The sequence below is a fragment of the Xenopus laevis genome, chromosome 7S, assembly GCF_017654675.1.
Source record: "Xenopus laevis strain J_2021 chromosome 7S, Xenopus_laevis_v10.1, whole genome shotgun sequence".
Classification (NCBI taxonomy): domain Eukaryota; kingdom Metazoa; phylum Chordata; class Amphibia; order Anura; family Pipidae; genus Xenopus; species Xenopus laevis.
Window position 1 is genome coordinate 39,503,112 of NC_054384.1, and position 14,544 is coordinate 39,517,655.

A 14,544-nucleotide genomic window follows, 5' to 3' on the forward strand; every position below is an offset into this window, starting at 1 on the left:
CTGAGTTATTTAGCTTTTTTATTCAGCAGCTCTCTCAGGTTTGCAATTTCAGTAATCTGGTTGCTAGGGCCCACATTACCCTAGCAAACATAAATTGATTTAAATAAGAGTGGCATATGAATAGGAGAGGGCCTAAATAGAAAGATGAGTAATAAAAAGTAGCAATGATAACACATATGTAGCCTTGCAGAGCATTTGTTGGGGTCAGTGATCCCTATTTGAAAACTAGAGAGATAACTACAAATGTTAATTTAATAGAATCTGTGCCTTTTTGGTTCATTGAAAAATTTGTGAATTTCCAGAAAAATTCACGAAACAGAGTCAATGGGCATCAAAATAATTGTGACGCATGACAATTTTGATGCAGGCGACAATTTTTATACACGTAACTGTTTTGTCCAAATGCATTAAAGACAAAGGGTGTCAGAATAATTTTGACACGTGACAATTTTATGCGTGCGAATATTCTGAAGTGCAACAATTTTTTGTTGTGGTAGTTTTTTTGCTGGCAAAAATAGTACGAAACCTATAAACATAAATCAATAAAATAAAACCTAGTTTCAAATAGTTTTAGGGCTATATTTTAACCTCATAGCATAAGTGAATTGCTAGATGAACTGCTTCTTTGCAGTGTCATACCATCAAGTAAAGCTTGTTAAAAAAGGGAAAAATTATAGTTGAATGTACAGAGAGAGATAAATTGAACTTAGGTTTTTCATTTAACTTGCAAAGTCGAGCCAATAAAATGTCATAGCAAATCACTGATGATTTCCCAGCTACTCCGTACTAAACTGCCTTCATTACAAATCAGTATGCAAGCTATATGGCTAGCTACGTAATGGGTGCTGAAAGAGTTAAAACTGGCCCACATCTTTATGAAATGGCAAGTGTCAGGCAAGTGTCAGTCCTCTCTCAGCAGCAAGTGACTGACGAGCTAATTTTACAATCAGAAATCCAGTTTGTAACTCTGTTAAGATGGTGACTCATAACTGATATTTTAGGTACCAGAAACACCAGGTGCTTTAATATTTTGCTCGATATGAGGTTTAAAGATGCACGAAGACATTGACGGTTATGTGTATGAGACCATTCTTTATGGTTATGCGGGTGGCCAAGTTGCAAATGTGCAGAATTGGATCCTCAGATGGTTGTAATGCTCTTTTTGTTGCCCAATTTTAGAATTATAGTACCAAAGGCTGGTTTGTCAAATTTACATTTTAGGGGACCCCTGCAACAGATGCTCATTCAGTCTAAATTGACCAAATTATACAAATTTACTCCCATTGGAGCCCATCTGTTAATGTTTGCCCTGATTAGCTGTTAAGTACATAGTTCCCTTATCCCTTGCATCCCTCAGCTCATATGTCTTGCATGTCTTGATACACAATGCAACATATATGGCCCAAGTCATTCCCTTCAGGATGTTGTGCTGCCAGGCCAAGGTAGTGGCACTCTATAGAGGCACTCTATTCTATTACTGTATATTGCATTAGAATTGCATTCTATAAGAGAACCACAAAGAGTTACCTCTACAAAGAGTACAACCAAAAAGTGTTGCCCACTTGGGCACAAAGTCCAAGTGGGGCTAGTCTAAAACTGTCCATGTGTGAATTGGTGGGTGAAGTGGTTGTTTTTCCGAAGTGGTTAACAACTACAGTATGTATAGTTTTCCTAAACACTGTAATTAAATTGCACTGATCTGGTTGCTCAGTTGTTCTGGGCGACAGTGTCTTCTCTATGTCAGTCCCAACTGAATATGATATCAGGATGATCAAGTGGGAGACATATTCTTTGATTCTAAACAAGCTACACAAGAATTAGAAATATTTCTGTATATCTGCAGAAGGTGAGACAGAACTCAGGAGAACACAAAATACTAGAATATTCCACTGGGTATTTTTTTGAGAGGTTTTTTTTAGAATTTTTATAAACATTGTTCTGTATGGTACAATGTATACCTGATTATAACACCCTTGTGAATAAACCCATTTCAATATTAAAGGTGTGGTTCACCATTAAGTTAACTTTTAGTATGTTATAGAGTGGCCAATTCTAAGCAACTTTTCAGTTTGTCTTTGTTATTTATTTTCCATAGCTTTTTAACTATTTGCCTTCTTCTTCTGACTCTTTCCAGCTTTCAAATGAAGGTCACTGACCACATATAAAAGCAGATGGTCTGTAAGGCTACAAATGTATGGTTATTGTGACTGTATATTACCCCTCTTTCTATTCAGGCCTCTCATTCATATTCCAGTCCCTTATTCATATCAATATATAGTTGCTAGGGCAATTTGGACCCTAGCAACTACATTGTTGAAATTGCAAACTGGAGAGCTGCTGAATAAAAAGCTACATAACTCAAAACCACAAATAATAAAATATAAAATTGTCTCAGAATATGCCACTCTACAGCATACTAGAAGTTCATTTAACGGTGAACAAACCCCCTAAAAACAAATAGAAAAGCAGGTAAATATAAAACCTAACCTATAAATAGGGTGTAGGTTTATTTCACAACACCCTAAAATTGTTGCAGTCTGTGCTGATTATATTGTGTGGAAATGGATAACACTTTAGTGCCAGCTGCTAAACATTTTGCATTCCTAATAACTCTGTCTTGTGGTTTGTTTCCCAAAAGATCAAAGAAATAACATTAAGTGAGTGAAAGGTAGCTAGAATTTTGAAATGGAGTTAGTGGTTTTACAATAGCTTTGATTTTACTAAAAAGCATTAAATATTGGTCATTTTGTAGATGCTGATTTATTGTGGAGATGAAGGGAAGCATGACTTTGTAGAAAATAGTCAATCCGTGAGATTAGTGGAATAAAATGGATTATTTTCCTACAGGCAACATATCTTTAGTGCAGCACAGGCCCAGACTAGGAATTTATAGAAAGCATGACGTATAGAGAAATCTTACAGTTCAGGATGGAATAAGATGGGCAGTAGCTTTAAATTTAATAAGAAGTTTACAGAGTTTGAATGAACATGTATTAATAGGGAATAGATAATATTGACATATAAGAGATTAGGGAAAAGGTTGTTCAAGCTGGATGGTATTGAGGGGCAATGATATAATTTAGAATGTGTTTATAGGCTAAGATGCATCAGCAGCAGGAATCTGAAATAGGATCTTGACTGATTAAGGGCTCTTACTGACGAGCGGTTGAAGCTGTGCTCCCCTGAGTTCCGTTTTTCTGCGTTCAGCTGCAGGGGAGCGCAGGAATAGACGCATTAAGCTTTTTTCAATGGGGCTGTACTCACACAGACGCGTGTAGGTGCCGAATGCAGGAAAAATGCAGCAGGTTGCGTCTCAACCTGCGTTCGGCACCTACACGCGCCTGTGTGAGTTCAACCCCATTGAAAAAAGCTTAATGCGTCTATTCCTGCGCTCCCCTGTGGCTGAACGCAGAAAAACTAAAAGCAGGGGAGCGCAGCTTCAACCGCTCATCAGTAAGAGCCCTAAAAACAAGGAAATAGTCCAACAACTTCTAGCAGGTTTTCATTTACAGAAATTGGACATTCAGCCAATGTCAGGTAATTTTTCTGAAACTGAAATTGTCTTAGCTTGCATATATCAAGCATTATACTGACAACTCTTATTTTAATTACGTTGTCCCTTTAATGGCAATGGCACAGCTGTCTTTAATCATAATCAAATTCCTTTCTCCTTAGTGTGCCTACAAGGCTGACTTTGGGTTCTTCTTTCAGATCTAACTGTATGCTTCCTTTTGAAAAGTATAAAGTATAGAAAGCTCGTATGGTTTGGTTAGCAAACTTTCTACTTAGCTGAACAAAAATATTATTGCATTTCTTTTTCCTCCATAGATAGACTTCAGTTCAGTTGCAGTGGGTCTCCCTATAATGTAAATGCAATCCTTGCTCTGGTTGCCCCTGGAGCAACCACATTCAGTAACATAGTAAGTTAGCTTGAAAAAAGACACACGTCTATCAAGTTCAACCTTTTAAATCTATTTTAACCTGCATACTGTAATTGCTAGCTGATCCAGAGGAAGGCAAAAAAAAACCCATCTGAAGTCTCTCCAATTTGCCTCAGAGGGGGAAAAAATTCCTTCCTGACTCCAAAATGGAAATTGGACTAGTCACTGGATCAACTTGTACTATGAGCTATCTTCCATAACTAGTGATGGGTGAATTTATTCGCAAAGTGCGAATTTGCGGCGAATTACCGCAATGGACGCCAGCGTCAAAAACGGACAAAGATGCTGGTGCCGTTTTGCAAATTTTTCACCATTTCGCGGGAAATTCGCAAATTTTTCAGCGAAGCGAAACACCCCAAATTCACCAATCACTATCCATAACCCTGTATTCTCTCCCTTGCCAAAAAGCCACAAACCCCTTCTTAAAGCTATCTAATGTATCAGCCTGTACAACTGATTCAGGAAGAGAATTCCACATCTTCACAGCTCTCACTGTAAAAAACCCCTTCCGAATATTCTTCTAATCAGAATGGGTGACCTTGTGTCAGCTGGAAAGACCTACTGGTAAATAAAGCATTAGGGAGATTTATACATAGTTATCATATCACGCCTTATTTTAGCACCTCTTCTCCAGCATGAACATCCCCAATTTGGCCAGTTTTCCTCATAGCTAAGATTTTCCATACCTTTTGCCAGCTTAGTTGCCCTTCTCTGTACCCTCTCTAATTCAAAAATGTCCTGTTTGAGTCTGCTGTGTCTGATATTTTATAACAGTTTAGTTAATTTAATTTAGTTTTACTTGAAAATGCATACCTGAATGTGTTCCTGCCACTGTAAACTAAAGGGAACCAGTGAGGGAATTGGGGGCTGTGAAGCAAATGCACTTTAAAGCAGAGTAAATGGCCACAGAGTCATAAGCAAAATAAGGAGGCAAATTCCAAATGTTACACCTAACACCCAGTGAAGGTCCCAATGGGATCTCAAATGGTGACTTAAATAAACCAGCTGTTTTAAGCAGCTATCTACTAAGCTTGTTTATGCTACTTAGTGAGTGGTTGACAGCACTTGTTTTATTATCCTGTCTCCTGTTTGTGTTAATGGACTCTTTAACCTTTACAATGCCATACATGCAAAAACACAATTCCTAGCACAATGGTAACAATGATCTGCGTTACCCCATTCCCTTTTACTTCTATGTGTAAATTTCAGTACCTATGAGTGATTTAATAGGTATTGGAAAGGATGTTTCCAATAAGTATTGCCATGATTTATTTATATAGCAATGCTTCCAAATGACTCATTGCGTCATATTCATTAAAAACAAACAGGGTTTACAGAATAAATATAGGATTAGAGAGCCTAGCTCACAAGATCTTGCAATAATAATGTAATGGGGTGCTCCCCATCTGGACATAAGCTGCCCTGGATTTGCAGCAAGGCCACAAAGTCCCAAGCAAGGAGAGGTATAAGTAAAGGAGCACTGGTGGTTTGTTTGATTCCGAAGAACTTGCCACTATGAGCTTGTGCTCCGGTATGGAGAAAGGATGTGCATACACACAAATATATAGGAGGGAGAGGGCGACGGAGGATGCCGGCCTCCTGGTGCCCTCAGGGGAAATTTGGCCCTGGAGATAAGACTTGATGAGAAAGCACTCAGACTACCAGTTACTCCATAGACTTATTTGAATTACATCAGCATTTCAGTCTAATATGGCTGATGTTATTTATATAGTGCTGACATATTCCACAGCCTCTTCTAAAGCTTACACAACATTCACAATAGTCACTGCCCCAGTGGACCTTACACTATCCACAAACCCCTATAATAATATACACTGGAGCTAACCTGAGATTTGCATTAAGTGCTTAACCTGTATGGACTCATCTAGGGCCAGATTTACATAGTGGCTGCACCTAGGCCCACTGCTGTTCATCACCCCTGCCCCCTCCCCTTTATCCTTGCAATTTTTTATCATCTGGACAGGAGCAATGGGGATTGTCGCACGGGAAATTTAAAAAATGATTTTATCTCCAGCGCATCCCCAGTGTTTTTGAACTAATGAGGGTGCGGTTGAGCAACATGCCGCCCCCCTTAAATTCTGCGCATCAAAGGAAATTGTTATTGAATGCTACTGGTTACTGCATTGGGGGAAATGTGTGTGTAAATGAGCCCACTGACTTTTCTTACTAGTAATTTGCTTTGAGCAATTTATACTCTGATACTCAAACTTATCACAATACTCAAACATTTTTATTACATATTTATTACAGTACTCAAACAACCACTAGATATAAATAGAGCTCTTTTACATGAGACAGAATGGAATGCAAACAGTTGTACAGATGTGTGTAATAACAGTCAGTCAAACCTCTGTATTATATTTGGTACCATTAAAAGTACTAGTACTAAATTTTACAGGTAAGTAGCAATATGTATAAGCATACTTATATTTGTTTTATTCAAAGGAAACCTATCAGAGGAAAATAGTTTGCTATTGGAGGTGTAGGTCAATAGAGCCCTCACTCCTGTTGGGGGAAACAACATTATTTTGTGAAAAACAATGCTTGTTGTGACTGTTATGCCAACACGCCAGCACATTCAGTGCATCTGAGTAAGTCTATGGATCAGGACCTCCTCCCTCCTGTATACCTATGTGTTAATGTATCTTTGTTACTATGTTATGTTTTTGTGCAGGGGTGTATCTAAGGGGCTCCTGCCTCCTCCCCCTAAAATTTTTAAAGCACCTATCTCCACCAAATCATGGGTAACCTAAGATGTGTGCCAAATCACAGGTCACCCATGACCACCCTGCATAATGTACAATAATATTTGTTTAGCATACATGTTGTATATTTTGAAATAATATTGTTTAGGAAGCTGATCTGGTGCCTTGTAGTCTCAAAGGATAACACCAAAGCCCAAATATACTTTTGTGTTTATTAACTGCAATATATAATATGTAAAAAATACCTGTGCTCCCTCAAAATGTATTTTTGGGTGCAATCAACATAATGTCTGAGACTCTTAGCATGAGCCAGTCATTTGCATAAAGGCAGTGTAGCATTATTCTAGACATACAAAGGCCAACATTGGCTGCCTATGTATGGTGTAAAAAAGGAAAATCATGGATTAGCCATCAGTATCTACTGGGCAAGGAAAATCGTACGATCGTACGTTAAAATTGTATGATGAATAAAATACTCCGACTTCGAATTCGAATGTCTGAGGATTCTATTCCACTTCGAAATTCGACCCTTGATAAAGTGGTAGTTTTGTGATATTGCTAGGACTGCTGTTTACTCTCCCATATAAATAGGGCACCTGTAACAAAAATGTAATTTCTTTATGAATCCCTGCTTCTGGCTCCCTTTTTATCTTTATTAATTTGCAGTACCTTTTTGACCTTTATGAGCACTTGAGCAAGTATGTGCAAATAATGGAGAATAATGATTTAATGTAAGGTTTTAGCCTTGAGTTGAATGTCATTCCTTGAAAAATATTTACCAAGATTCAAAAGTTTCAGCAGTTATCTTCTTGCAGTGTTTTTCAGGGGAATATGTTACTCTGTTTAGGACTAAAAATGCAAATTTTTCATATAGTTATGCATATTAAAAACAAAAAAACACTTAATTGATTACTGAAATCTGAGCATGAGTAGCAAATGGCATAATATTAATAGCTCATTCCTATGATAGCATGCTCATTAGTTTCTTCAGGCTTAACGAACGTCTGTATTGTCTAGCAGAAAGTGATAGGTATATCATTACATTAATAACATGCATACCATATTTTCCTTTTTTTCTTTCTTCCAGTAATCCCCACTGCTAATTATGTGATATGGGTTTTTTTCCCACATCCTTGTAACACTACCCTTAATATATATTTTCAAAGAGTTTCAAGGACACATTGTGTATGGACCTAGTTAAATAATTATATGTCTATATGTAAATATAATACAAATAAATCAATGATTTTGTTATTTTGCATTTACTTACATACTTAGGTATGAGGACAAATCTTATTTTGTACAGAAAACTAACTTTCTATGTTAATTTGTATTTATTTATAATTAGAAACAATTCCCATATTGCAAATCAAGGCAAGTGTACAAATTTAAAAGAGGTGCTTATTCAGTCATTGGGCTTATGTCAAATTCCTTTAGTGATGTCACACAAGAAATGTTTATTTTGTAAATCTATAATGCATATAAAACCAGAAAATTTAAAATGTACTCTTTTTTTGTTGTCTTTTAAGTCAGTGGACATTGTTTCCCTCTATTTTAACCTTTGACATCTAAAGGATATATAATTGATCTGTTGTCAGCTATATGTGTCATCATTTTTTTCTTGTGGGCTCATACACATAGAGACTGCAGCATAAATCATATCCATCCACTAATTCACCACCATGGAAATGCCCATTCACTGAAACTGATGAAATGTGGTACTTCAGCAAATAATATTACATCTGTTTCTATAGTTGTAAACATTTAACATTTTTCATCCAGAAATAGCAGACCTATAATTTTAACGGGCAGACTTACTTTATCAAAAATTTTATTTGATTTTTCCCATAATTCAAATTCAATTCAGTTATATTTTCAAAAACTTGAATGTCTGGTATTTACGTATTAAGCAAAAAAAAAAACCTCAAAAAGATTCAGATTTTTTCATAAATAACCAAACATTCCAAATTCGAGTTTATCCAAGGTAGAAAAACTGTCAAACAACTCGATTAGATTCTTGATAAATATGCCCTAGAGTTTTTAATTGTGAAATCGGTTTTATGGTTTATTTAACTACTGTCCCTTATTCAACTCTACAAGTAAACATAACTGAACAATAAACTGACATATGTGTAATTTTTTTGGCCTAAAAGGTGAGCAAAACAGCTATTTTCAACATCTTATTGATTGTTATTGCACCTGGGCAAACTTAGTGCCTTACTATGTGCAACAACCCCTAGCAATCAGTCAAAGATTTTCATTTATGTACAGGTATGAGATACGTTATCCAGAAACCCATTATCTGAATTACAGAAAGGCTGTCTCACATTATAATCAAATAATCCAAAATTTAATTTTAAAAACTATTTCCTTTTTTCCCCTTACTGGAGGCAAAACCAGCTTATTTGGTTTATTTAATGCTGATTTTCTAGTAGACTTAAGGTATGGAGATATCCGTTATCTGGAAAACCCCATGTCCTGAGCATTCTGGATAACAGGTCCCATACCTGTACGGGACCTGTTATCCAAAATGTTTGAGACCTGGGGATTTGGATCTACATACCTTAAGTCTACTAAAAATTAGTTTAACATTAATTAAACTATTGTTTTGCCATGAATAAGGATTAATTAGATCCAAACCTATGTTTGCAAAACAAGGATGCAGCTTAGAGGGAACATTGATCTTTTTTCTATTATTGCTTTATTTTAAAATGTCATTTTAAAAGAGGGATTTGCATATTTCATTCAAATTCATTACCTTTTCCTGCTTTTGTTTTGTCCTTCTGGACAATCATCTCACCAAGAAGAAATGCAAAATCGCCAATAAACATAAATACGTTATTACTCCAGTGCCGTAAATCTTCCACATCTGGCTCCCAGTGGGAGGAAACCTTGTATCACCCAGCTGTCACATTTCTGTATTTGTATTAAATCCTCCCATGTTTGTCTTCTTTCCTAGTTACATGTTTATTATTTGATTTTTTACATTTGCCATTTTTATAGCAGATGCTGCCCTAGATTTAATTTTGCTTATGGTTATAAATTACATTAGAAATAATGTTTTTCATTGGAAATATTAAATTGGTGGAAATAGGTACAATTATAAGGTTTACCTGTAAAACCAGAACTGCCTGTATATGGATTAAAATGCCAACATATTTACAAATTGAACTTGGGACAGAAAAATCTAAAAATAAACATTATTGTTACAGTATCAGACCCCAGATAGCACCTCTCACCAGACTACCTTTTAGGACCTGATTAACCCATGTCTAACCCATGGGTAAATTACCACTTCAAATATAAGAATATTAGCTTTGTATAAACTGTATGTATTTGTTCCTATAATATTCTGTAGCTTGGGGTTTTTATCATACAATGCAGTCTCCTTAAAGCTAAATGAATTATATAAGTACATGCCATCGATGCCAGGCTATAGCATCATATGGTATTAAAGGAGTGGTTCACAAGCAATACTTGTAGTAAATAGGCATTATACCCATATAATGTAATAAACTGTATCTAATGCAGTTAGTTACATATAGTTGTGATGCTTTTTGGGGTTGGAGAATAAATTCCAACCCCAAGAGATCCAGCCTGAGCTGTTCAGCAGCAACCCACAAACATTACCCAGCATTATTAGTTTTACCTTAATCAGTCAATTTGAGTAATTAATATTGTCTCCTGTTCGTAATCATACTGACGCAGGTATGTGAATATTTAAATCTAATCCACTAAACGGAACCATTTTTATAGTAAATCTCTTGTCAGACTATGACAAATATGGCTGCAAAGTAAAATGAATTAAAGGTCTATAGTGGCCATTTAGGGCCCTTTAAAAACAGGAGTTGAGATGTGATCAGAGAATATAATTCTGTCTTACCAGCCCCTCAAATGTTTTTAATTTCCTTATGTTTTTGGAAGCACATTTGTATTACCAGTAACTTGAATTTAGTCCTGAAGTGAGTTACAATAGAAACACATACTGTAATACCCAATACCACACATCACAAGGTAAAATCTGTAGCCTTATTCCATATTTTCGGATAGAGTTGCCAACCACATGTTGCTTTCATATTAGACACTGTAAAAGGGTGGCACATATAATGAGTAAGTGATATATATCTGGAACACTCTGCTTTTTTTTATCAAACAAAAATTTGTATTTATAATAATGAAATGATGAAAACTATTGCTTTTTGAACTGAAGGTGAACATCCTCTTTATTATTGAGGGCAAGCAGAACAAGACCCATCAATGTTAGTGTTTTTAATATTATTAGCTCTTTATGTGTACATTTTGATAATTGAAAATCCTTGCTGTGAAGTGAAGAGTCATTATTAACTTGGCCTATCCTATGTTACAGTATACTTTTCCAACACTGGCCGGATATTATTATTCTCAATCAATACATTCCAACTGGGGATGTCATATATTGATATTATGCCAGCTCTCATAGATATATGCTGACGAGATACAATTGCAGAGCAGCAGTCCAGTATAGCCAGCCCTATCCTTTGTGGTGGTTTTCACTGCTCCCTCTGTCCTCAAACTAATAGGATGGGCTGTAATAAATGCAAGCCTAGCAGCTGACAATTAATAAGGGAAACGCATATATATTGATTGATGCTTAATACGATATAGAGAAGATTCTAAGTTCTAGTTTAATTTTCCATTTCTTCTTCCCTCCTGCAAGAGAGCTCAGCAAGGTGAATAAGACTTCATGTACATTCCTTTTGTAATATTTGTATGTATTATATAATGCAAATTTAAACGAAATACAAGCAATATGGTTGCCTATATTCAGATAGTTGATAGATTGTTAGCTTGGGAATGCATGCAGACAAAATCCACTTGTGGGGCTGGGTGATAGCTCTATCCAAAACATCCAAACAGCCCACTCTGGTCACGTGGGTAAGGCAAATACTGAAACTGGAGGTGCATAAGTTTGGTGCTAGTTTGGATAGAAAAGTTTATATGGAACAATTGTATAAAAAAATCTTCTTTTATTAAATCTTCTTTAAAAGCACACAAATAATCCAAATGAGCAGAGCAGGGGAGTACATGGCTCAACGCGTTTTGTGACTACAACGGTCACTTCATCAGAAGCCAGGCTTCAATTGTTCCATATAAACTTTTCTATCCAAACGAGCACCAAGTTGATAGATTGTTGTCAGACTTCAAAATGGTTTAAGACATTTCAATAATAAATCAGAAATGTACAGACCACCAGTTAACCAAACACACAGTCACATACAGCAGGGATGTATTTCATCTCACATATTTGGAGACCAAGACTTTTTTTATGTATTCTGTACAGATATGTCAGTACAAGAAATCTCAGGACTATAGTGATGGGTAAATACATTTGCAAGTGTATCAAACAGTAATCATTTCCCTTTAGCCTTTTTTACCCTCTTGTTCTTCCTTTGTTACATCTTATATAACATCATGGGTGGTTTTGGATTGGGTCAAAATATAGGCTGCACACTACAGTTAAGTCCATGTGTAAGCTACAAAAGGGAGGATTTAAATTAAAAGTGGGCCCTATTTTAACTGAAGGCTGTCAGTGGATATGGGGCAGGCCACAGTTATGTATAGCACCATCCAGAGAACCATTCAGGCACAGAGAGTCTCATTTAGTCCCTTGAGCTTACATAGAAATTACAATTTAAGTTTGGTAGCTGGGCAGCAAAAATGTTAAAAGGCTATTTAGAAAGCCCAACAGCAGTGTTGCTTATGGCAGTTGAATTGTATCCTCTGCAAGGTGCAAGGCGTAAAGGACACTCAGTAAATACTGAGTAAATACTTAGTATTTCACAACAAAAGCAAATTAGCACATTTTTGTAGTGTTTACAGTATATGTAATTACATTTATATGTTATGGTTTCTATTTTTCATTCTAACTGTTAACAAACCGTGAACAGTGAATTTAAAGCAAAACTCTATACTTTTTTTATGGTTCTCCTATTGTATAGGTTTCTTATATATTGCTTTGAATGCTGTAGGACTGGTGACAATTAGTAAATGCATTAATTATGCTCATAAAGCAGAAGAATCTTCCATGAAGAAACTATAAGCTATATATCATGTTTATGCATTCATCTTTTTTATTTTTTTCTCCTAAAATGTCCTACACTGTGTCCCATTGCCATTTGCATTTGATTGAAGTTGGAAATTCTTTGTTATCCCCTAGCAAAATTGCCATGCATTGTTAATAAGAAGCCCTTGTATCTCCATTGGCCACTATTTTGTGTTAGCCATTTTGAGAAAGTTCTTCTTGTTTCACCTTCTCTGTGTTTATTCTTTGCCTTTGTTTATTTTCCTGTTGTCTTTTCTTTATTTTGTAACCAAATTTACATTTACCAGCTATTTATATATCCATCCCCTGTAACAAATATCTTCTCCATAAGATACACAAAGGGACATGCATTTTACCTCCAACTAGTCCTGATAAGTGATGGGCGAATTCGTGGTGAATTTGCGCGATTCACCGCCAGCGAATAAATTTGCAAAACGCCCGCGAAAATTCGCCTGAAAAAATTTGCCGGTGTCCGAAAAAAATTCGCCCATCACTGGTCCTGATATCCCGAACAGCAGCTTCGGAAAATGTCAACTGACCTTCTCCTTCCATGTGTTTTCTCACTGACAAGAGAGGAAATGTGAGTGCATAGTGACCCCATGTGGCTATACTAAACAAATATTCTTGCCATTATATTTTCGTCTTCCTCATTTCCAGTTCTAATTATCTGGATTTTTTGCTGTAAAGTTCTGGAAAATTATTGTTCTCAAAAGACTTTCCTTTACCTCAATCTCAGTTATAAAAACAAAAAAATTCAACAGTACCACATTAAATTAAATACTCTAATTTACATGTAATGAGTATATATGTATACATGTCATATAGCTCTTTTGCTCTTCAAGATAAGTACACTGCCAGGATTTTAAATTCAGATTTGCACTAAATGGACAATAAAACAGAAAACACGGCTGTGTTTTTGTTTGTGAAAGATCACGATAGATTTTCATTTCCTCCTTGCACTTGTACATGGTCATTTTCTTTTCATTTCATTTACAGTTTCATTTATTACTGTTATATTTGTAGTATGCACATAAAATATGTGTAGAATTCCAGGGAGGCCAGTACTTGATTAGACATTCTAGATTTTAGCCATTTTAAAAACCACAAAAAATCATTCAGGATAAATGTGCCTAAATGTGAATAGAGTGCCTATAGTATATTGTACATATTTGTTAACAGGCCTGCCAGGAGTGATATATGCAGCACTCATTTGTTACTTGCTATTTAATACAAATGCGGGTTTGCATTCAAATTAGTAAAATAATAATGGCTTCTGATATTCTTTCTGATCCTGGCAGTGACCTCTGGACTTTACTTTCTAAGAAAGGACTATTATGAAAATGTATATGTGGATCAACCGGCGGGCACACTACTTCTACAGGTCCATGTGATGAAGGACTCACCATCGGAGAAACCTCACTTTAGACTCTGCCCAACAATTAACTTCAGTAGAAGTTGGTTTCGGATAGATGAGCATACAGGGAACCTCTACCTCAACCGGAGTCTTGACAGGAGCGACTATGAAGTATTCTGTAAGTTTGTCAGAGATATATGAGAGTCTACTTTTTCTCATACAGTATAGAATCTCCTTAAACCTTCACATGTGAAGAAGCAAAGCCGAGACAGAAAACATCACAGCTAGTCACAGTAACAAGGCAACACAACGTGTATGAAAAAGAATGGTGTATCACTTCATACACTGTAAATACATTTACCTTATTCTACATGTATAAATAAATTAGGCACACATCTATAAACTTATCACAATCCTTTATTAAGTTTATACATGACCACA

At 36.0% G+C, this 14,544-nt stretch overlaps 1 protein-coding gene across 2 annotated transcripts in view; it reads left to right on the top strand.

Annotated features, from left to right (window-relative positions):
* The window catches only part of ret.S (ret proto-oncogene S homeolog), a 72,954-nt gene that overhangs the window by 9,393 nt on the left and 49,017 nt on the right, over positions 1 to 14,544 (top strand). For both annotated transcript variants that reach the window (XM_018239414.2, NM_001085623.1), the window contains 1 exon segment: positions 14,048 to 14,281. In XM_018239414.2, coding sequence (XP_018094903.1) covers positions 14,048 to 14,281 — 234 coding nt within the window.